General features: G+C 41.5%; 2 protein-coding genes across 2 annotated transcripts; one reads left to right on the top strand and one right to left on the bottom strand.

Annotated features, from left to right (window-relative positions):
- Nucleotides 1–1940: 1940 nt before the first annotated feature.
- Nucleotides 1941–5729, top strand: LOC135511615 (VIP peptides-like). The gene is made up of 6 exons (XM_064933100.1): nucleotides 1941–2070; nucleotides 2620–2724; nucleotides 3352–3456; nucleotides 3855–3986; nucleotides 4122–4224; nucleotides 4707–5729. Coding segments are annotated over exons 1-6 (456 nt in total). The 5' UTR covers nucleotides 1941–2068; the 3' UTR covers nucleotides 4716–5729.
- A 14299-nt stretch (nucleotides 5730–20028) lies between these two features.
- LOC135511614 (F-box only protein 5-like) lies at nucleotides 20029–24501 on the bottom strand. Its single transcript, XM_064933099.1, has 5 exons — nucleotides 24364–24501; nucleotides 22840–23498; nucleotides 22639–22729; nucleotides 20867–21058; nucleotides 20029–20673 (listed from the first exon to the last, which is right to left on the bottom strand). The coding sequence occupies exons 2-5, from the start codon at nucleotides 23469–23471 to the stop codon at nucleotides 20416–20418; spliced, it is 1173 nt and encodes a 390-aa protein (XP_064789171.1). The 5' UTR covers nucleotides 23472–23498; nucleotides 24364–24501; the 3' UTR covers nucleotides 20029–20415.
- Nucleotides 24502–24833: the final 332 nt, after the last annotated feature.

Genomic DNA, 24833 nt, shown 5'->3' with positions numbered 1-24833 from the left:
GATCCCATTACTCATAAGATCCAGGTGAACCTTAACCCTGGTGAGGGAACCCATAAATGGGGATAAAGTAATCCACTGGGTAGTGAGTTCCTCAAGCAAACTATGTAAAACTGACTCACCATGAAGGCGTGGCTGCCTGTCATATTAGACCCTGGCCCGTAAAACAGTCTGTCAGTGCCAATTTGGCAACAAACACATCTCCATTATTCAGCGGCTAGATAATCTAAACCACAAAAGGCTCTAACAAGCTGTGGCATTCCCCAACATCCGACTCGTGGCCAGGTGTTTTCTGTTGTGTATTCTGTCCATTAGGTATTGGAGCATGACAAAGGGTCAATTTATAGCTCACATAATGTATTATCCATATTCATGTGATGTGATGCTGACATTATTGCTGGATGACTGAGAGGAAAGTCTGTGCATCATAACACCAAAGGTATGGTTTCAGCAACGCAGTAGTTTATGAGGATCTATAACTTGCTCATCCAATGGAACTTGCAAATTCTGCACATTTCAACAAAATAATGCATGTGTTTCCTGTATGACAGGGTCCTTTCCAGACTCTGTTTTAAATCATCACTGTCAATTAAATGAGCATGTTTCCCAGTCCTTTGTCCGTAATCTACTTGATGTTTGGCATGATTACATTACAATTGTGATTAGGCTTCCAGAGGCTGCTGGTTGAGATAAGGCTACAGCCACCCATTCTTGAGTATATGAGATGCATTCAACAATGTCACCCAGTCTTGAAGACATGTGATGCAAACATAGGACCCAACACTGAGAATCAGTACAGCTAAACTAGAGTCCAACGCTGATACTGAATCCAGATGCCGAAGTACAACACTGTGGTTCAAACCTGAAGCATTTCACTAAAGTTAACCCGCAAAACCATTATGGGTTATAGAAACACGTTTGTCAGTACTTGAGCCTTGAGAGATATACATGATTGATCTATTTTCCCATGGAACCACCAACATTCCAGCACAACAGTCATACATACGGTCTTTCATCTACCAGACTACAAATAAGATCACAAAATCTATAGTATTAACTCCCTCTGGGATAAACTCTGTTCAATAAACTCTCTCCAATCAGAACATCTGTGTACATCTTTACTTAGTTCAACCTAATGAGGGGATGATGGGATTTGGATGTGATTGGTTCTTGTGTAATAGAAGTGTGCAAAGTTATTCCATGAGAATATCTGACATCTGTGTCAACTGAGCCTTTTATCTGCATTGTGTAAAGGAATGTCAATGTTTAATGACGTTATATTGGGAGAGACAATGTGGTTAGGAGGAGAGAGTGATATAGATTAGAAAGATGATGAGATGGGAGAGGTGGAGAGGTGAGGTAGAAGAGGAGAAAGGGAAGGAGATGTAGGTGCTGAAACTGATAAAGACTATTCATGGTTTCAATACTTTTTTTATTCTTCATGGCTATCATGCAGACACTGTACAACCACTCAGAGGGAGTTATAGTCCAAGATATCACAAAATGACATAAACCAATTTCAAGTTATGTACCGGAAATACAATCTGGGGAGATGGAAAACGCCACTGTGTCCACATAGTGTATAACATTATATTTACTTTGCTTACCAAATGTCAAAAGGTATTTTCACTGTTTATATATCTAAGTGCTTTGTTTCCCCCTATTCATAACTATTAGGCCTATACCATTTCAAATGTGTATAATATAAGATGAGTCAACCCCCATGATATGTAATAAGAAATTATTGTATGAGCAAAACCTAATTTTACCATAAGGTTGGTTTGAATGAACATGCCAACAAGCCAATGACGAATGCATCACTCCCAATGGGACTTATATGACGTATCAACCCTGATCTAATCTGATTGCCTTCCTGCTTGATGAAAAGTATTCAGATGTATAAAACGAGGGAAGGGTTGAAGGTATAGTAAGAGACGCTGACCAGCGAAGAAGCAACTGAGGTACTGAACAGTGTTCCGTGACTTCTCTAGGAGATACAAACACAAAGCATTCCAGGACCTTGGACAGCACCCGGTACCCAAGAGGAACAGCAGATCATTTACTAAAGACAATGTAAGACTTTTTTCAGATGATGCTATTTGTTTTTGATAATTATGATATTTGTTAGATATTCTTTTCAGTTAGGCTTCACATCACATTCTATATTCTAAAGTTTTTGTCATTGTATCCATCTTCCAGCAAATTAATAACTGTAAATAGTTATTGATTCCAAATATAAGAATGATTTTTGATTGGCAATAGCATTTGATCACATAAACAAATGTTCATACAAAGGTTGAAAACAAGTCCTCACCAATTGGATACGTGCGCAACTGCACATTTGTCTTCATTCTCAACGTGTTTGTTTTCTGGTGGCACTGGGAAGCACAATAGAAAGTGTTGATAAACTTGTTTTTCTGTGCATAAAGGCGTACCGAATGACGAGGCAATCATTTTAAGAATTATTGGGTACCGAATGACGAGGCAATCATTTTAAGAATTATTGGGTACCGAATGACGAGGCAATCATTTTAAGAATTCTTGTCGTTTTCATATTGACCATAAGAATGTAGACTATCTGAAAGAAACATTATTGAATGAAACCCATATCTCTTTTTACAGGTATAAAGCGATGTTACAAAGGAACGGCTCCCAGCTCCTTTTCCTAATAGCCCTGTGCAGTGTGTTATATTCCCGGACTCAGTGTTTGCCATATGCATCTATGAGGTAGGAATAGTACCGCTATTACGCATGCGGACATAAAGGTTTAAAAGAGCATCATTAGTTACTTTTACCAAAGAGTTCAAAAACTGCAACGATATACTAACTTTTTATATTATAGGCTATCGGCCAATAACTTTATGTGTATCAATAGGAATTTAGATCATCATGGACAAATACATTATAGGCTATAGTGTTAACGTGTTTTAATTTATTCTAACTCTGGGTTCATCAATAAACAAGCCAGTCAACAATTAATTCGTCGACTATATCCTAGAACAATAGTACTTTCTAACAATAGCATTTAAGTCTTGAGAAATGTTATGTAATTCTTTTCCACAGGCTACTTTCATATAAGTGAATATTGATTGTGTTCTCTGGATGATTAAGAAAGTAATGAATAATAATGAATAATAATTTCTTCCAATGGAATATGGAATGTCAGGATACAAAAAATGTTTGTCTCGTGACTTGATGTCGTTTTGGTATTGTCTAAGAGTAATCACATACGCCCATATTTGTTTTACCCCAATATTAGCCTATTGAAACGCTCTGCCCATAAATGACTCCTAAACCACCTTTTCAGATTTATGCTAGACAGTGTGACTAATAACTGTTTTAATCTGTTGGCAGACCGACGAGACACGCAGACGGTCTCTTTACAAGTGGATACAGCAAACTTCTTGGACAGCTGTCGGCGCGGCGGTACCTGGAATCCTTGATTGGAAAGCGAGTCAGGTAGACTGTAGTTTATGCTTTTCCTTCAGATTAGCGCGCAGTGTGATAATATTCATAACATATTTTCAGGAACATTCAGGTTTATTGAAAACATTTAGAGTCAGGAAGCATGACACAAATATATATTCCACAAAATTGTCTTCCTGTATGCCTATTTCTGTGATTTTAGTCTCATTGAAAAATTTGGATATCCTTAAAAAAGTTGTATTAGCATATCTGCCTTGAAAACGGTTAATAATCTAATTTGTTGTAATTATATTAGATTTGTCATCACAATTGTGATTTACTTCTGGTTTAAAAAAATAATATTTATTGGATAAGTTCAGTAAAAGCCAAAACAGGTTAGCAAATGTCTCAAAAATGATGGACTAAAATGTGTTGTGGTTAATTTGTCACAGTGATGACATGATGGAGGACCAGGTACCAGTGAAGCGCCACTCAGATGCCATTTTCACAGACAACTACAGTCGCTTCCGCAAACAGATGGCTGTGAAGAAATACCTTAACTCAGTTCTGACAGGAAAGAGAAGGTGGGAACAAGTACAGAGCACAATAATGGATTGTGTGTTTGCCAGTGTGCATGCATGTGTATGTCCGCATGTGCATTTTTGCAGTGTGCCCCCACAGTGTGAGGAAAGTCAAATGTACCCTTCTTGTCTTTTCAGTCAAGAAGACCCTCCCATGCAAGAAGAATCCAGAAGTGAGCCCTCGTTTCTAGAGAGCTATGATGACATCGATGTAGATCACCTTCTCAATAACTTCCAATTGGTAGGTTCAGTCTCTCTCCTCCTCCTCCATTCACTTTCACTCCACTCTCATTTCTAAGTTTAGTTGAACGCTGTCTCAATTGGGTTGTTACTGTGGTGGTCATTGCATAGAGAAGGTATGGAACACAGTGTGGTCGCACTGCTACGCATAGAGACAGCAAGTCCTGACACCTGTATAGTGGAGTTGTAGTGGACAAACGTAGCTGCATTTCCAGTACATTGTACTGCTAAGAACATACTGTATAGCCATAGGGCTACTTTCATTTTACGACAGAAGCTCAGCTATTGAAAACATATGGGCAGTAGAGTATGATGTTTCTACTAAATGAAAGCCCTTATCACATCTTCTCATACCATGATTTGAAACTCTGTTGCATGTACTTGTGATTCCCTCACTATTTTGATCAATAATCAATTATCTGGACCTTTCTCTCCCTCACTCTTTCCCTCACTCTTTCCCTCTGCTCCAACTGTCTTTTTCAGCCACTCTGAGGAAGACCCGCTGGTGCGATTACCTCAATCAGTCAACCTCATCGATTTGCTATCCAAAACATATATTTAAGTTCTTCAACAATGGACATGTTTCAAAGTCAAGTGTGGTTATCTCTACAGTATAAAGTAAATGTTTACATTGTATACAAGATATACTGAAACTACAAATATTGGTCTGAAGATGTAGGCAACAGTAAATACTATATACGTCCACCTGGGATCAGATAGATTTGCTTTGACCAGGACTGTAAATGGTAGTTCAATAAATGCATTCCTAAAACAAACTTTATACTGGTATAAAGTATAATCAGCTCATACAGTAGAGGACCACATTTAGAGTGACACTGATGCATATAATCACGTTATATCCATGTGGAACAATGCTATACCTTGTGCATAAACTTACCTAGAGCATTTAGTTATGTAAAACCGTGCATCCAAATAAAAGATGTCCATTTATTTTTCAAAGCTGAGTAATTTTGTAAGTAAATATTGATGTTGATTATTTATTTTCATGTGAAAAAGTATTGCAAAAAATGACAAATTACGCCACAAACTTATAGTTGCACTCAACATGTGCTTTGATGACCTGCTCACCTGAATGAAGATGGTAAGCAAAGACTACTACATTTGATTTCATGCACATCAACTTCATACCATTTGAAATGATCAGTTTCATGACAATACACATGCCAAATAAGCATGATATTGGCTATCAGATCAAATCATCAAAAGATAGAGAAGGACTTGAAAGCAACTACCTTGTGTCTCAATTAAGGTTAGCAGGGATCTTTTTTATTTTATTTATTCACTTCAAAAGACATGAGACAAAGAATAGCATAGCAGATACACACTTACATTAATTTATTTCAACAGACATAGATAAGTCATAGGCTGTCTTCTAATCATCAAAATTATGAGAGGACTGTGAGAAAGATTGTTTCCACAAAGCGAGAATTATTGTTCCATTTTTTAAATGAATGTAACTCCGAATATATTCAGTGAATAAAATGACATAGGCTATACTTGTGCGATTGTTTTTTTGTGTGATTCTTCTTGCCATTATAGAAGGATTCAATTGGCATAATGAATAACAAAGAATAGCCTTGGATTTAACATCTACATTTAACTTTTTGATAGAGCAATTTATATATATATATAAAAAAAATGGTACCTGAACAGACGTACACCTCTAATCTCACTTCTACAAGTATAAACTCAATCACAATGGCCATATCCAATTTGCATTATGAAGCATTGACATATTCTGATAGTTATTTAAAAATATACACTGCTCAAAAAAATAAAGGGAACACTAAAATAACACATCCTAGATCTGAATGAATGAAATATTCTTATTAAATACTTTTTTCTTTACATAGTTGAATGTGCTGACAACAAAATCACACAAAAAGTATCCATGGAAATCAAATGTATCAACCTATGGAGGTCTGGATTTGGAGTCACACTCAAAATTAAAGTGGAAAACCACACTACAGGCTGATCCAACTTTGATGAATGTCCTTAAAACAAGTCAAAATGAGGCTCAGTAGTGTGTGTGGCCTCCACGTGCCTGTATGACCTCCCTACAACGCCTGGGCATGCTCCTGATGAGGTGGCGGATGGTCTCCTGAGGGATCTTCTCCCAGACCTGGACTAAAGCATCCGCCAACTCCTGGATAGTCTGTGGTGCAACGTGGTTGTTGGTGGATGGATCGAGACATGAGGTCCCAGATGTGCTCAATTGGATTCAGGTCTGGGGAACGGGCGGGCCAGTCCATAGCATCAATGCCTTCCTCTTGCAGGAACTGCTGACACACTCCAGCCACATGAGGTCTAGCATTGTCTTGCATTAGGAGGAACCCAGGGCCAACCACACCAGCATATGGTCTCACAAGGGGTCTGAGGATCTCATCTCGGTACCTAATGGCAGTCAGGCTACCTCTGGCGAGCACATGGAGGGCTGTGCGGCCCCCCAAAGAAATGCCACCCCACACCATGACTGACCCACCGCCAAACTTGGTCATGCTGGAGGATGTTGCAGGCAGCAGAACGTTCTCCACGGCGTCTCCAGACTGTCACATCTGTCACATGTGCTCAGTGTAAACCTGCATTCATCTGTGAAGAGCACAGGGCGCCAGTGGCTTGGTGTTCTCTGGCAAATGCCAAATGTCCTGCACGGTGTTGGGCTGTAAGCACAACCCCCACCTGTGAACGTCGGGCCCTCATACCACCCTCATGGAGTCTGTTTCTGACCGTTTGAGCAGACACATGCACATTTGTGGCCTGCTGCAGGTAATTTTGCAGGGCTTTGGCAGTGCTCCTCCTTGCACAAAGGCGGAGGTAACGGTCCTGCTGCTGGGTTATTGCCCTCCTACGGCCTCCTCCATGTCTCCTGATGTACTGGCCTGTCTCCTGGTAGCGCCTCCATGCTCTGGGCACTACGCTGACAGACACAGCAAACCTTCTTGCCACATCTCGCATTGATGTGCCATCCTGGATGAGCTGCACTACCTGAGCCACTTGTGTGGGTTGTAGACTCCGTCTCATGCTACCACTAGAGTGGAAGCACTGGCAGCATTCAAAAGTGACCAAAACATCAGCCAGGAAGCATAGGAACTGAGAAGTGGTCTGTGGTCCCCACCTGTAGAATCACTCCTTCTTTGGGGGTGTCTTGCTAAATGCCTATAATTTCCACCTGTTGTCTATTCCATTTGCACAACAGCATGTGAAATGTATTGTCAATCAGTGTTGCTTCCTAAGTGGACAGTTTGATTTCACATAAGTGTGATGGACTTGGAGTCAGTTACATTGTGTTGTTTAAGTGTTCCCTTTATTTTTTTGAGCAGTGTATTTTGGTCGTTATTTACAGATACATAGTAAGCATATTGATCAAGGTAAAATTGTTTTTGTAATATGCATTGGCCTCAGCATGTATACAGTGTAGGCTGCATATGGTACGGTAGTGTGTCCATCTCATCTCATCTCACTGTATGTTAACCTGTGTAGAATCACTATCGTAATCCGTGCCAGCCGGCAGGGCTTTTGATTGCCTCCTCAGCCTCCAAACAAGCTAAGTGTAATCATGGGTGTGAAAAGGACTGTAAACAATCCATGTCATTGACTATAATGTATTATAAACTGGGTGGTTCGAGCCCTGAATGCTAATTGGCTGACAGCCATGGTATATCAGACCATATACCATGAGTATGACAAAACATTTAATTTTACTGCTCCAATTACGTTATTAACCATTTTATAATAGCAATAAGGCACCTCGGGGGTTTATGGTATATGGCCAATATACCACGGCTAAGGGCTGTACCAGGCACTCCGCGTTGCGTTGTGCATAAGAACATCCCTTAGCCGTGGTATATTGGCCATATACCATATCCCCTAGTGCCTTATTGCTTAATTGTACAATGCTTGGTTCACTGTATTGTTTCTGGCAGGTATAAGACCTACTATCCTACCTCTTTGAATAGAATGTGCTTTCTTCATCGAAAAGAAAAAAAGTGTTCACTGACCCTCTTACATGGTGATGTTAAATTCTTAACTCATATGAACAAAAAACACAATCACATTTACTACATTATTTTGGGATGAATACTCACTGTGTTGGAATCATCGAAGCCAGTGTGAAAACGTGCCACAAAAGTCATGACTCAGTGTGTTTACAAGTGTCGAAATGGCACAGGATATTTGACTCATAAATGTCATAAGCAATACGCTGGGAGGGGGAGGGGGGGTAGGGCAAATTAAATGACATTATTAGCAGGGACTTATGTGGGATCTAAAATGAGAAAATACATTCAAATCACTGTCAAGTTGCATCTATGTCAAAGCTTTTAATTACCAGGAAACAACAATTCCAACAGTATGTACAGGGATCCACATATTGTAGATATGGAAAACAATCACATGATGATTCCTTTGACCAACACATTATCAAAACTATCCTCTCACCATGTTGCTGTGGTAACCATGCACCTGTTTCAAGCACAATTTGACAATACCTATCTTTTGTGATTATTAAATGTCCTTATAAATCAAATACAGCAGTGCTGTGCACTGGTTGGTTTTGTTTTCCATCATCTTTCAGTATCATCTTTCAGTTCTCTGTAGGCAGGGCAAACAAAAACACTTTACACTGATAAAGTTTCTTCTGGGCTCCATGCATCTCAATTTGTCACATCATATTCCTGTCATTACGGTGCTTGGGGTGAAGCAAAACTCCATGGCGGTGACTAAGGACAGCAAACAAAGACAATTTTTTTTTCAGTTGAATCGGTTGGTCAACCTTAGTGCCCTATTCAATCAATCCCCAATAAGTAAAATAATGTGTGTGTATGCGTGTCTGCACCAGAAGAGGCTGGTGAGGGAAGGACGGGAGTAGAGTAAATTGAATGGTATCAAACACATGGAAACCAGGTGTTTAATGTGTTTGAGATCATTTAATTTATTCCGGTCCAGCCATTACTATGAACTCCATCCTCCCCATTTACAGTGTCACCAGCCACCACTGGCCTGTGCATATGTGTGTTTTTGTGTCCACTCCCCAGTGTAAAGCGAATGATATGTCATTATTCTCTGCCTTGTGGAGGCCAGACTCATTAACTCTCATTACTGTTGATCTTAATGGCCCCTGCAGGCCCCCTGGGTATAAAAATAGAGAGGCTCAAGCACGGTCAGGTCCAGCATTTTTACTCTGAGCTCTAACTGACTGCTCTCACTGGCTCCGGGCAGTAATTGGAACACTACCACTAAAGCGACCCATCCTTACAGATATGGACAAATGGACAGTGTGTGTATGCCCCTGTGTCTACAGTGTGTACCTATGCCTTTCCACCTAGCCCTCCAACCACTTCTTTCTCAATGTGGGAAAACAAATATTCAGTCGCAATGTGACTGGCATCCTGATAATTGTACCCTTCGAATGCTCGCAACATATCTTGGTAATTACTTAGCTGAATGTTGGGCCACTTTTCCAAGACCAGTTTTACACTCTAATGATATGGTCAGTGTCTGGTGATTCAGTCTTGACTCAGGGGAAGGGAGGGGGGGTTGCTGATTTCAAGGGGGATAGTACTTCTTCCTGGCCACCCCACTTCCTGTTTCTTGCCTTGCGGTGTTGCCACATAATGTTTGTGACAGCGTGTAATGGGATCGACCTTTGGCTGTGTGACATATGGCCGGGCGACAGGTGTCAGTCACTCCTTATCAGTGTCACACCGTCCAAAGCTCCATCATACACCAACCGGCGGGTTGTGTCCGTACATGCGCATCAACCACTGTGTATGATTAATGATGTGTGCGTTTCACCATCACATATGAGGTTGAGAGAGAATCAGAGAATAGAGAAAGGTAGCTAAATGGTTGCCTAAATGAGAGGCGTTGTACAAATCAAATTAATCAACAACTGGACCATCTCTAAACAGAGTATGAAAGCACAGAAGTTTGATGAAAGCCAATGACGTGATTACAGTGTTTCTAAACCCAAAGTTGCAACACCACAAGACCTCCGGGAACGCTGGGAAACAGACCAAACCCCGGCGGTTTGAGAAGTCAATGAGAGAGTGAAAGGTTCTTCCTTAGTTGTTAATTTTCTCAAAATCTGAAGGCGCAACCTAGTTTCGAGACAACGTCTTAAGTAGTTTAACATGTTTTTACTCCAACCTCGTGAAAGTGACAAACTGACGCGTTTTCATTTTCATAAAAACTACCTTATATCGAAGGAGTGGCTTTCGGCGCGAGATGAACGTTAGATCCGATGACGTGTTTCTACAGCATGATTTTAGCGAGCCAACGCCATGACATCGCCTACAAGTGTGATAAGGGATTTCCTCTCACAGATGGTCTTTTACTCAGTTATAAGGCATTCTTATCACTTTACAGGGTCCCCGTAACACTTAAATATTTTGCAATTGTTTTAGATGCCATTCACTCGGGTATTGCTATGTTATTCAGGAACGTGTCAAGACCTGACCCTCAGAGCCTACCTTCTATTGACCCGGTTGACTCATCAGTAGGAAAGATTTGTTTCTCTTTTGGTGCATTCAACAACAGAGGGATACGACCCTTGTTTCAGCAGGATGTTGTATCTATGCCTTATGTCATGCCTTATTGGAATGGATTTATTGATAATATCTGTTGGAAAAAAGTTTGGATGTTGCCACACACATACCTACTTGTTAACTAAATTAAGGAAGTTTCCTTTAAAATTATTCATAAATATTTTCCTGCCAACCACTATATGAAGAAGTTTAGGGAAAACATCAACTCAAATTGCTCCTTTTGTAATGACCACCCAGAAACAGTGTTGCATCTTTTTTGGCATTGTGTGCGTGTAAGAAAACTGTGGCAAGAGATCAGTAGGTTTATAATTGAACACATTTATGAAGATTTTACACTATTGTGTTGAGATGTACTGTTTGGATTCTTTACATATGATAGAAATAAGAGGAAACATTTTTATGTAATTCATTTCATTATTCTTTTGGCCAAATTTCATATACACAAATGTAAATTTACAAACAGAAAACCACATTTTCTTACCCTACAAAAAGAAATTGAACTGTATTTTAAGACAGTTAAATGCTCTACTATCAAAAAAGCTGTTCGAATTGTAAGTATATGTATGTCCCTTAAGGTCCTTGTGTAATGTAATGTGATATTGTACCTCCTTGCTCGATTGTCCATTGTTTGTAATCTATGTATGCGTGTGTTCCCTCATATGCTTTATGTATTGATTTGTTGTTAATTAAAAAAATTATGTATACAAAATCATTTAAAAAGGGATTTCCTCTGGTCACACTGTACTGTCTGTCTTGTTCTTCTGCGTAGAGTTTTATGCTGGTGTGCAAACCAGTATTAGGGTTATTACCGCCACCTACTGGAGTGTGATGGGACTATGGAGGTGTTCTAGATTCTGCACTAGTCTACATGACTGGAGGAAGGAAATTACTGCTAAATGGATTACAGTTTGTTCTGTCCGGGTTTCAGTAAATTGGAGAGGGTGAAGCTTATTCCCAGGGATGTGATTGTTCTCCTGAGTGTTTGCATATGATGTTCATAAGTTTGACAATGAAGGAGGAAGTGATCTGTAGTTTCTGCTGCTGTTTTCCTATCTTTAGAGAGAGATTGAGGCGATTGTGTTCTATTCGCAGATGGGTGATTATGGTTTCTGATCATCTTAAGAGTCCTTTGTAGTTATTGCTGATTTGAAACCAGTGGGCGGATTGAGTGTAGATCCCTTCCTTTTCCCCCTTCTGTCCATTCATTTTGCCATTTGTCTGTGATTTTGATTTTAATGAGTGACTTTATTTTAGATTTTGACATTGGAACTATGATGTTGATGTTGTGGTGTATTGCTCCTTATGCTGCTTCATCTGCCATGTCATTCCCAGGCACCCCCACGTGAGTTGGGACCTAAAGAAAGTTCTTATGGCTTGGTGTTGTATCCTGAGAAGTGCCTGTAAGATGTCGAATATTAGGTCTAGCCTGCTGTAGGGTACCGTCTTTTCTTTTTTTCAAATGTATTTTACCCCCCCTTTTCAATCTTGTCTTATCGCTGTAACTCCCCAACGGGCTCGGGAGGCAAAGGTCAAGACATGCGTCCTCCAAAACATGAACTGCCAAACTGCGCTTCTTAACACCTGCCCGCTTAACCCGGAAGCTAACCGCACCAATGTGTCGGAGGAAACACCATTCAACCTACCCCCGATGTCAGCCTGCAGGTGCCCGGCCTGCCACAAGGAGTCGCTAGAGTGCGATGGGCCAAAGTAAAGCCCTCTCGGCCAAACCCTCCCCTTACCCAGATGATGCTGGGCCAATTGTGCGCCGCCCTATGGGACTCCCGATCACAGCAAGTTGTGACACAGCCTGGGATCGAACCCGGGTCTGTAGTGACACCTTAGACAGCTGCACCGCTCGGGAGGCCCTTCGCGGGTACTGTATTTAATGTGATTCATGATTTGTTTAGGCTGGCTCTGGCAAATCCATCGGTTTCTGTGACCAATCAGAAGGGTCCAGTTGTGTTCACTACAAGACGTTGGGGAGGAAAGGAAATTCAGAAACACTAATGGCCGTGGCGTTTGACTGGAGTGATATGGATGGGTTGTCAGGCTAGCGAAATTACCCAAACAGCCAGCATTACCCCAATGTTCTTGTAGAGTGGAAGATCTGTAGATCACAATGCCCCCTCAGCCACACTACAGAGGAACATGTTTAGAATTCCTCTAAATGTTTAGAATTCTAAATGTTTAGAATTCCCCATGAAACTGTTCTTCAGGCTAATTGTATAGGCTGTTGTCTCTGGGTGCTGGGTTCCAGACTGTCAAATTGCTCTATAAGGCCATGGCAAACCTGAAGGTCTGACACACACATCATACACTACATGGCCAAATGTATGTGAAAACATGCTCGTCGAACATCTCTTTCCAAAATCATGGGCATTCATTTATTTTTTTAACCTTTATTTAACCAGGTAGGATAGTTGAGAACAAGTTCTCATTTACAACTGCGACCTGGCCAAGATAAAGCAAAGCAGTTCGAAACACATACAACAACACAGAGTAACACATGGAACAAACAAACATACAGTCAATAATACAGTAGAAAAAAGTATATATACAGTGTGTGCAAATGAGGTAAGATAATATAAATGCATTCCAGGTGACTTCCTCATGAAGCTGGTTGAGAGACTGCCAAGAGTGTGTAAAGTTGTCTTCAAGGCAAAGTGTGGCTACTTTGAAGGATCTCAAATATAAAATATATTTTGATTTGTTTAACACTTTTTTGGTTACTACATGATTCTAGCGGAACCCCAGTCCTAGACAGGATAAGGGAGGTAAGGCAATAAAATAGGCCATAGTGGCGAGGTAATTACAATATAGCAATTAAACACTGGAGCTAGAAGGTTTGGCGACGAGTATGAAGCAAGGGCCAGCCAACGAGAGCGTACAGGTCGCAGTGGTGGGTAGTATATGGGGATTTGGTGACAAAATGGGTGGCACTGTGATAGACCACATCCAATTTGTTTAGTAGAGTGTTAGAGGCTATTTTGTAAATGACATCACCGAAGTCGAGGATTGGTAGGATAGTCAGTTTTACGAGGGTATGTTTGGCAGCATGAGTGAAGGATGCTTTGTTGCAAAATAGGAAGCCGATTCTAGATTTAATTTTGGATTGGAGATGCTTAATGTGGGTCTGGAAGGAGAGTTTACAGTCTAACCAGACACCTAAGTATTTGTAGTTGTCCACATATTCTAGGACAGAACCGTCCAGAGTAGTGATGCTGGACAGGCGGGCAGGTGCGGTTAGCGATCGGTTGAAGAGCATGCATTTAGTTTTACTTGCATTTAAGTTGGAGGCCACGGAAGGAGAGTTGTATGGCATTGAAGCTCGTCTGGAGGTTAGTTAGCACAGTGTCCAAAGAAGGGCCAGAAGTATACCGAATGGTGTCGTCAGTGTAGAGATGGATCAGAGACTCACCAGCAGCAAGAGCGACATCATTGATGTATACAGAGAAGAGAGTCGGCCCGATAATTAAATCCTGTGGCACCCCCATAGAGACTGCCAGTGGTCCGGACAACAGGCCCTCCGATTTGACACACTGAACTCTATCAGAGAAGTAGTTGGTGAACCAGGCGAGGCAGTCATTTGAGAAACCAAGGCTGTTGAGTCTGCCGATAAGAATGTGGTGATTTAACAGAGTCGAAAGCCTTGGCCAGGTCAATGAATACGGCTGCACGGTATTGTCTCCTATCGATGGCAGTTATGATATCGTTTAGGACCTTGAGCGTGGCTGAAGTGCACCCATGACCAGCTCGGAAGCCAGATTGCATAGCGGAGAAGGTACGGTGGGATTCAAAATGGTCTGTTTGTTAACTTGGCTTTCAAAGACCTTATAAAAGCAGGGTAGGTATAGGTCTGTAGCAGTGTGGGTCTAGAGTGTCTCCCCCTTTGAAGAGGGAGAAGACCGCGGCAGCTTTCCAATCTTTGGGGATCTCAGACGATACGAAAGAGGAGGGTTGAACAGGCTAGTAATAGGGGTTGCAACAATTTCGGCAGATAATAGCACCTTTAGAAAGAGAGGGTCCAGATTGTCTAGCCCGGCTGATTTGTAGGTTCCAGATTTTGCAGCTCTTTCAGTACATCAGCTATCTGGATTTGGGTGAAGGAGAAATGGGGAGGCTTGGGCGAGTTGCTATGGGGGGTGCAGGGCACTTGACTGGAGTAGCGGTAGCCAGGTGGAATGCACGGCCAGCCATAGAAAAATGCTTATTGAAATTCTCAATTATCGTGGATTTATCGGTGGTGACAGTGTTTCCTAGCCTCAGTGCAGTGGGCAGCTGGGAGGAGGTGCTATTATTCTCCATGGATTTACAGAGTCCCAGAACTTTTTTGAGTTTGTGCTACAGGATGCAAACTTCTGTTTGAAAAAACTAGCCTTAGCTTTCCTAACTGCTTGTGTATATTGGTTCCTAACTTCCCTGAAAAGTTGCATATCACGGGGGCCATTTGATGCTAATGCAGTATGCAACAGGATGTTTTAGTGCTGCAAGGGCAGTCAGGTCTGGAGTGAACCAAGGGCTATATCTTTTCCTGGTTCTACATTTTTTTGAATGGGGCATGCTTATTTAAGATGGTGAGGAAGGCACTTTTAGAGAATAACCAGGCATCCTCTACTGACAGGATGAGGTCAATATCCTTCCAGGATACCCGGGCCAGGTCAATTAGAAAGGCCTGCTCGCTGAAGTGTTTTCGGGAGCGTTTGACAGTGATGAGGGGTGGTCGTTTGACCGCAGACCCATTATGGAGGCAGGTAACGAGGCAGTGATCGCTGAGATCTTGGTTGAAGACAGCAGAGGTGTATTTGGAGGGCAAGTTGGTTAGGATGATATCTATGAGGGTGCCCGTGTTGACGGATTTGGGGTTGTACCTGGTAGGTTCATTGATAATTTGTGTGAGATTGAGGGCATCAAGCTTAGATTGTAGGATGGCTGGGGTGTTAAGCATGTACCAGTTTAGGTCTCCTAGCAGCACGAGCTCTGAAGATAGATGGGGGGCAATTCATTCACATATGGTGTCCAGGGCACAGCTGGAGGCAGAGGGTGGTCTATAGCATGCGGCAACAGTGAGAGATTTGTTTCTGGAAAGGTGGATTTTTAGAAGTAGACGTTTGAATTGTTTGGGTACAGACCTGGATAGTATGACAGAACTCTGCAGACTATCTCTGTAGTAGATTGCCACTCCGCCCCCTTTGGCAGTTCTATCTTGTCGGAAAATGTTATAGTTAGGGATGGAAATTTCAGGGTTTTTGGTGGTCTTCCTAAACCAGGATTCAGACATGGCTAGGACATCTGGGTAGGCAGAGTGTGCTAAGGCAGTGAATAAAACAAACTTGGGGAGGAGGCTTCTAATGTTAATATGCATGAAACCAAGACTTTTACGGTTACAGAAGTCAACAAATGAGAGCGCCTGGGGATTGGGAGTGGAGCTAGGCATTGCTGGGCCTCGATTAACCTCTACATCACCAGAGGAACAGAGGAGGAGTAGGATAAGGGTACGGCTAAAGGCTATAAGAACTGGTCGTCTAGTACATTCAGAACAGAGAGTAAAAGGAGCAGGTTTCTGTGTGTGATATAATAGATTCAAGGCATAATGTATAGACAAAGGTATGGTAGGATGTGAATACAGTGGAGGTAAACCTAGGCATAGAGTGACGATGAAGGTGATGTCACCACATGTGTGGGAGGTGGAACTGAAGGGTTAGCTAAGGCATATTGAGCAGGGCTAGAGGCTCTACAGTGAAATAAGACAATATTCACTAACCAGAACAGCAATGGACAAGACATATTGACATTAGGGAGAGGCATGCGTAGCCAAGTGATCATAGGGGTCCAGTGAATAGTTAAGCTGGCTGGAGACATGGCGATTCAGACAGCTAGCGGGCCGGGGCTAGCAGCTAGCAGAAGGGTCTCAGAAGTCTGTTGTAACCTCCTCGTGCAGAGCCCCCTCGTACGGTTCCGTCGGCAGACCAACCGTGATGGATTAGTAGGGTTCTGTGTAGTAAAGGTGCCCAAATGAATTTGGTCCCCCCATTGCTGCTATAACAACACTCTTCTGGGAAGGCTTTCCACTAGATGTTTGAATATTGCTATATTGACTTATTCCATTCAGCCACAAGAGCATTAGTGAGGTTGGGCACTGATGTTGGGCAATTAGGCCTGGCTCGCAGTCGGCGTTCCAATTAATCCCAAAGGTGTTCGATGGGGTTGAAGTTAGGGCTCTGTGCAGGCCAGTCAAGTTCTTCCACACCGATCTAGACAAACCATTTCTGTATTGACCTCACTTCGTGCACAAGGGCATTGTCATGCTGAAACAGGAAAGGGACTTCCCCAAACTGTTGCGACAAAGTTGGAACCACAGAATCATTTAAAATGTAATTGTATGCTGTAGTGTTAAGATTTCCCTTCATTGGGAATAAGGGGCCGAGCCCGAACCATTAAAAACAGCCCCAGACCGTTATTCCTCCTACACCAAACTTTACAGTTGGCACTATGCATTGGGGCAGGTAGCATTTTCCTGGTATCCTCCAAACCAAGATTTGTCCGACTGCCAGATGATGAAGCGTGATTCATCACATCAGAGAACGCGTTGCCACTGCTCCAGAGTCCAATGGCGGCGAGCTTTACACCATTCCAGACGACGCTTGGCATTGCGCATGATGATCTTAGGCTTGTGTGCGGCTGCTCGGCCATGGAAACCCGTTAAGCTCCCGACAAACAGTTGTGCTGACGTTGCTGCCAGAGGCAGTTTGGAACTCATTCGTGAGTGTTGCAACCGAGGACAGATGATTTTTACGCACTGTGCACTTCAGCACTTGGCTGTCCCGTTCTGTGTGCTTGTGTGGCCTACCACTTCGCGGCTGAGCCATTTGTGCTCCTAGACATTTCCACTTCACAATAACATCACTTCCAGTTATCCGGGGCAGCTCTAACAGGGTAGAAATTTTACGAACTGACTTGTTGGAAAGGTGGCATCCTATGTCACTGAGCTCTTCAGTAAGTCCATTCTACTGCCAATGTTTGTCTATGGAGATTGCATGGCTGTGTGCTCGATTGTATACACCTGTCAGCAACAGGTGTGGCTGAAATAGCCAAATCGACTAATTTGAAGGAGTCAACACATACTTGTATGTACTGTATATAGTGTAACTATAGTGTATCTACCTATGCATATTTGTGGAAACAGGGAAGTATTGCTGGTACATAAGACTCTTGCTGCAGATGTTGACAAACACAATCATGGAAATTGTCTGTTTTGTTGTGGCAGAAAAAAGGCTAATATCAGAAAATTGTCAGAATCAGATCAGTGAAAGTAAGTTACTGTAGTTACTAGTTACAAGCCTTGTATGACTCATACACAATTCCACTGTTGACGTAAACAGGGATGGTAAACAATAGGAAAACACCTGATTGTGTGAAAGTCTAATTACTTCAATTATGAGCTTTCATTTGGAGAAGTGTCCCAGTGTCGCTGGAGTTCAATAAATCAGAGTAATGAAAGACCCATGTGGTTCTCTGTCCTGGAAAGGGCAGCTAAGAGATCAATTATCTGGTGTACTGAGAGCAAAAAGGCCATCTGATACATACACAGTCAAATGCAGTGTCCTGAAAGATGATGGCATTTGGGGCATCCGTTAAACATTTAATTCAATTTGCATGGCTTTACTCAGGTTAAGAAACTATCTAGATTAGAATAAGAATGCATCTGTATATGTGAGAAAGAGTAAACAATCAGAAAATCCCAATCAACAGCCATGTTTGACTCAGAGCAAACAGATACAGTGGTAACCTTGGGCATCTTATTTTCTTGTTTGTATACTCTACATATATGAATGATTTTTTTCTCCTTTGCCCATACCCTCCAATCAATTAGTGGAAGAAATAAGCAGGGGGCGGTTGAGAGGTGGGAGTGCTACATTTAGTTCCTCCACTGTTGTCGTTGCCCAGAGCAGGAGGGGGAAGTCACAAAAATAGCTACTTGTCACCACAGCTGGCAGGCCATTTAGGGACAGTGATAGAACAGTCAACTGGACATTGACATTTTGTGTAGCAGGCAGCTAAAGAGTGCAGCCCCAGGATAGAGGTGCACAGAGGGAGCTGACACAACTGTGGCCAGACACTGATGGAAGGGGCAGACGCACACTGAGGGGGAGGCTAATTGGAAAAAACACTGATGTTTTGGGTCTGCAGGAGAAAAACAATTTCAACCCTTTTAAATGACAGCAAAATGCTTTTAATGCACAGAAAGCATGTTTCATGTGGTCACATTGTATTCAGCATCACTAATCGGCATTAAAAATGTAGATTGGCATCACTAATCACTATTGAAAGATATGTAGGCTTACCACCTAAATTTGAGCCTCTAAAACATACCCAGAAAACCTCTTCATGACGCATTATATTTTTTGTCCCTTCTCATTTCACAGGAATAGTCTGTGCACCACTGATTATTTCAACCAGGAAATGGAGCCTATGAAACCAATTTCACAGTCAGACTGGAGAAACTGTAGCTCTGGGCCTGCCTAGCGGACTGTTTCTCCCTCCCTGGCTGTACCATCGACCTCAAGCTACTCCGTCACTGAACTGAATCATCCAGCTGTAGAAGACCTTACTTTTCAGATAAGCCTACACATCGAATGCAATTTTGTTATTGGAAAATACCGGTATTATAAGCGTGAATCATTAAATCACCATTAAGTGTGCATAAATACTGGCTGTTTTCGGCTATATGTTGTCTTCTAAATTCCTTTATCTTTCCAGATAGTGAGCCAGGAGGTTTTTAGAGCTACACTATGGCACCATCTAATGGCTGAATGGCTTAGTTTCACTAGTTGTTACAGCTTTTGAAGCAAGTGGCAAACAAGCTATGACAGTGATGTCATTTTCCAGGAAGTAGCTTTGTAGTTTTTGAACTTTTGTAGGCTTTTGGAATAGTCTTCAATGGACAAATACATAGCACAATGGTCTTCAACACAATAACTTTAAAGTATCTGGCAGAAGAAAACTAATACACAAATATATTGTATACATATATATTTATAAACGGTTGTGTTTTCACAAATTAAGATAATTGTCAAGCCCCTTGAAAAAAAAATCTGGGAACTGACTCTGGAAGTATGATGTAACTTTCATACCCTTATTGGCATTGTGTAACATGTGTTCTTCTTGATAAATTCTGAAAGAAAGTTGGTGCGTATTACAAGGTTTCTGGTAGTATGTGGCTTTGAAAAATAAAAGATCAGTTCTTAAATCCCAAGAGACATTTATTTAAACAATATAAATATTTACATATCTCACATTTAAAATATGTACAAATATACGACGAGGACAAGGACATTTCATTAAGAAAAATACAAGTCAAGGAAACATTCCTGTGCATCCAGTGGGATGTTCTTTTTTTGGGATTGCAGTACGATTGTGGCTTTCTGTCGTCATTGTCAGACAACTGGAATCACTTGATTGCCTCAATACAGTCTACTCTTAATGCAGAGTATTCCAATAGCCAAGATACCTTTGGTCTTCGGCGGAGGCGGTAGTGGGCTAAAAGGGCCATGAATAAAACAAATATTCCATAATTATGTTAGTTTTAAAAGGTGAGGGATTGGGTCTTATCCCAGGCTGCGTTCATCTCACAGGCGCCTGACATTCCTCTTGCTGCGAGCGCTGCCAATGAGGATGGGGGTGGCTGTGGAGCTGCTAGGCCGCCATGTCAGCCGGGTGCAGCAGGTTGAGGAGCCGTGGAAGGGGCCCTGGCACTGGGTGCAGAAGTCAAAGGCACAACTAAAGCGGGTACAGGTGGCCCTCATTGCGTCTGCATTGTGCTTGGCTGGAGAGCCGCAACGCTTACAGGGCTTCAGCGACTCGTGCTGCTTCAGCAAACTGGCAGCCTAGAGAACATCCAAACAATGTATAAGGCTACAGAGTATAACTCACAATATGTATCATTGGTAACATGAACATACTGTCAATTACTTTTTTGGAACTGATTGGAAGGTGACCAACCCAATAAGTACACACACACACTGAGCACCATCATGTCCTCTGAACCTTCATATGCAAAGTGAATAGAGGAACCCTCACCTCTTGGTATTCTCTGAAGCGAGATTGGTGGGAGCAGTATGGCGCCTGCGTGCATGCTCTCTGGGAGAGCATCCTCTTGGTAGACTTCTGGATTGAAGCTACTCTCTGCATACAGGACATTACAACCCTGGACAGGGTGGTGTCTCTCGTCAAAAAACCCACATTCTCCAGTCCTACGGGGATTTTTGAGTCCTATAACAAAAAAGGACATTTCTATTTAGCATACAATACTCATGCAGTGGATTACCCTATGGTTAGGCAATTAAGATTGAAGTACTGCAAAGGGCCTCTAAATAAATGTAAATATCAAACATATCAGCAAAGTTGGGAGCCCATGCAAGCTTAAAAAACAAAACCGTCAATGTGAATTGAAAGCATTGATACCTGATATTAGAGGTCGGCCGATTAATCGGAATGGCCGATTAATTAGGGCCGACTTTAAGTTGTCATAACAGTCGGTAATCTGCCTTTTTGGACACCGACTATGGCCGATTACATTGCACTCCACGAGGAGACTGCGTGGCAGGCTGACTACCTGATGCAAGTGCAGCAAGGAGCCGCAGTAAGGTGCTAGCTAGCATTAAACGCATCTTATAAAAAAAACAACCTTAACATAATCACTAGTTAACTACACATGGTTGATGATATTACTAGTTTATCTAGCTTGTCCTGCGTTGCATATAATCGATGCGGTGCCTGTTCAAGTCATTGAATCAGCCTACTTTGCCAAACAGGTGATTTAACAAGCGCATTTGCAAAAAAAAATCACTGTCGTTGCACCAATGTGTACCTAACGATAAATATCAATGTCTTTCTTAAAATCAATACACAAGTATATATTTTTAAACCTGCGTATTTAGTTCATATTGTCTGCTACCATGAATTTCTTTTAACTAGGGAAATTGTGTCACTTCTCTTGCATTCTGTGCAAGCAGTCAGGGTATATGCAGCAGTTTGGGCCGCTTGGCTCGTTGCGAAATGTGTGAAGACCAGTTCTTTCTAACAAAGACCGTAATTAATTTGCCAGAATTTTACATAATCATGACATAGGTTGTGCAATGTAACAGCAATATTTAGACTTAGGGATGCCACCCGTTAGATAAAATACGGAATGGTTCCGTATTTCACTGAAAGAATAAACGTTTTATTAAGTCTATGATTTGATAGAGCAGTCTGACTGAGCGGTGGTAGGCAGCAGCAGGCTCGTAAGCATTCATTCAAAAAGCACTTTCCTGCGTTTGCCAGCAGCTCGTCGCTGTGATTCAAGCATTGCATGTTTTATGACTTCAAGCCTATCAACTCCCGAGAGTAGGCTGGCAATACTAAACATCCAATAGTCAAAGGTCTATGAAATACAAATGGTATAGAGAGAAATAGTCCTATAATAACTACAACCTAAAACTTCTTACCTGGGAACATTGAAGACTCTTGTTAATAAAAGGAACCACCAGCTTTCGTATGTTCTGAGCAAGGAACTTAAACCGTAGCTTTTTTTACATGGCACATATTTCACTTTTACTTTCTCCAACACTTTGTTTATTGCATTATTTAAACCAAATTGAACATGTTTCATTATTTATTTGAAACTAAATTGATTTTATTGTTAAAATAAGTGTTCATTCAGTATTGTTGCAATTGTCATTATTACAAATATATATATAAAACATTTTTTTGGGGGGGTCCTCCAATAATCTGTATCGGCGTTGAAAAATCATAATTGGTCGACCTCTACTTGATATACATGTCATCCATTTAAAAATGTTAGCACTTACCTGTAGTCTCTGTTCAGCTTGGTCACATTTACGGAGTGCAGACTTGTCTTGGCAGATTATTTTTCTCCAGCTCTTGCTCACTTTTCTACAGCTGTGAAGAAAACAAAAACAACCATGAATATATGCTAAGAGTACAAAACCATTTTCACGTTGAAAAACCTCTATATAAAATCACAAGAGCAGTAAAGGTCAAATGTTTACCTTATCAAGTCAACATCAAGAAGACACAGGATCCTGGTTAGGATGTGCTTCATGTCCCTCTCCAGCAGAGCTTTTAAAACATCCATACACTCAAGGCCCATGTTCCCACCAATAACCCTTTCAAGGCCAGAGTCCTCTGCTAGCCAGCTAATGACAGTCCAGTCATAGCTCTGGGTCCTCTTGAAGCTATTGGTGAGTTCTTGGCAGATGGCATGTTGAAACTTCAGTATGGGGAGTTGAGAGGCAGAGTGCTTAGCCTTGTGACAATCAGCAACTGGAGTACATGGGGAGAATATCTCCAGTCCTAGAGACTCCCCTTGTTCCTTAACATTATAAAAGTCCTCCATCTGGCTGTTCTGTAAAGACAGGTAACCGCTGTCCTCGAATGCTTCACAGCCTAGGTTCACCTCGTCAAGGATACGGTCATATTGGTTGTTCTCCTTATTGTGAACACCTTGCACATCATCGTTGAGGCAAATGTTGGCAGAGGTGAGACCTGGAGAGAGTTGTTTGACTACTAATTGGATGCATCCCATGAGTGGTGAGGTTGAGAGGCCTGACTCCTTGTATGTGACATGTTTCTCCATGTCGCATGCAAACCGGAGTTCATTGTTGTTGGACTGACACTTCATTTTTCATTGACTTCACAAACTGTATCCCTGAGCCAGAAGAGAAGTCATTAGTCAGTTCCATCTCACAATCAAAACGCGCCAAACTGGCTAGCTACAGTACATAAGTTTCAAACCAGTGTATTGCCCCACTCAGTTACTCGATATAGCTAAATTCTAAAAACATAACATTAACGTTAAACCAATTTACCATACACTTAGTTATCAAGAAGTTGCTAACTAGCTGCAATATCTCCATAGTGCGCCTTCGTTTTCCCCCCCAAATTTACTTTGTAGCATAGCTAGGTAGCCAACTAATTTGGCATTACGGTCTTTGATATCACAATAGCTAACTAACATGTTACATGCATAGTAATTTAGTACAAAATAAGCATTTAACGTACCATAACGTATTAAATCATTTTAATAGTTATAGTCGTTTCCACCATCACGTTAGCTATATTCATAGGATAGCCAATGGCATTGGTAATGCTAACTAGTCTAACTTTGAGCCGCTAACTTAGGTGGATTTAAAACAAAAATCTGTAACTATAACGACGTCAAAAATATACATGTAGTTAGCCAGCTATTGCAAATCGTACAACTGCCTAGTTAAGTTACATACACAGTTAACGTTAGATAACTACAGTGACATAGCTAGGCCAGGTATGGCTAGCTACCGCTAGTTAGCCAAGCAGCTAACTAGATATGTAGACAAGTTGGCAAGCGAGTAGCGTTAGCTAGCTAATATTGTAACAAAATTAGGGTCATCATGTCTAGAAGGATGTGCTTTCTCAAATAAACGTCAAACGTTTTGCGTAACTTGCCTGAATCAAATGAAATGAGTAATAGCTATTAGCCTAGCAAACAATTTAACAACACAGTTCTTGATTGAGGTAAGAAAAATATTGCATACCTTTAAGGTAACTTCACCTATTTCTGGTCTGCCACCGACATTCGCAGCCTAGACTGGGTTCGGAAACGTTCTTGATGCTTGAATGAGAAAAATATGGAAAAAGCGCCAGTTCGCTGCACCTTTGAAATCCGTATCCAAAATGTCACAAACCAATGAGGGAAGTTACCTTTAAACCGGGGAACCAATGGGAAAACAGAAAAGCGCAAACGGACGTCTAACGTCAGAGCTTAAACCCCACTAAATTTTTTTCCGACCATTTCAAACATGTACCAGTTATCTTTCTTTGCAAATACAATAGAAATACACCGAGGTAGAGGTGATTCGTTAAAATATTGGTGCAATGTTTTTTATTTTTTGTTAGAAATACACTATCGGACAAAGGTTTTAGAACACCTACTCATGCTACATTGTAGAATAACAGTGAAGACATCAAAACAATTAAATAACACATATGGAATCATGAAGTAATC

The sequence above is a fragment of the Oncorhynchus masou genome, chromosome 24, assembly GCF_036934945.1.
Source record: "Oncorhynchus masou masou isolate Uvic2021 chromosome 24, UVic_Omas_1.1, whole genome shotgun sequence".
Taxonomy (NCBI): Eukaryota; Metazoa; Chordata; class Actinopteri; order Salmoniformes; family Salmonidae; genus Oncorhynchus; species Oncorhynchus masou.
Note: the sequence above shows the minus strand (reverse complement) of the source record. Positions and strands in the feature narration are given on the sequence as shown.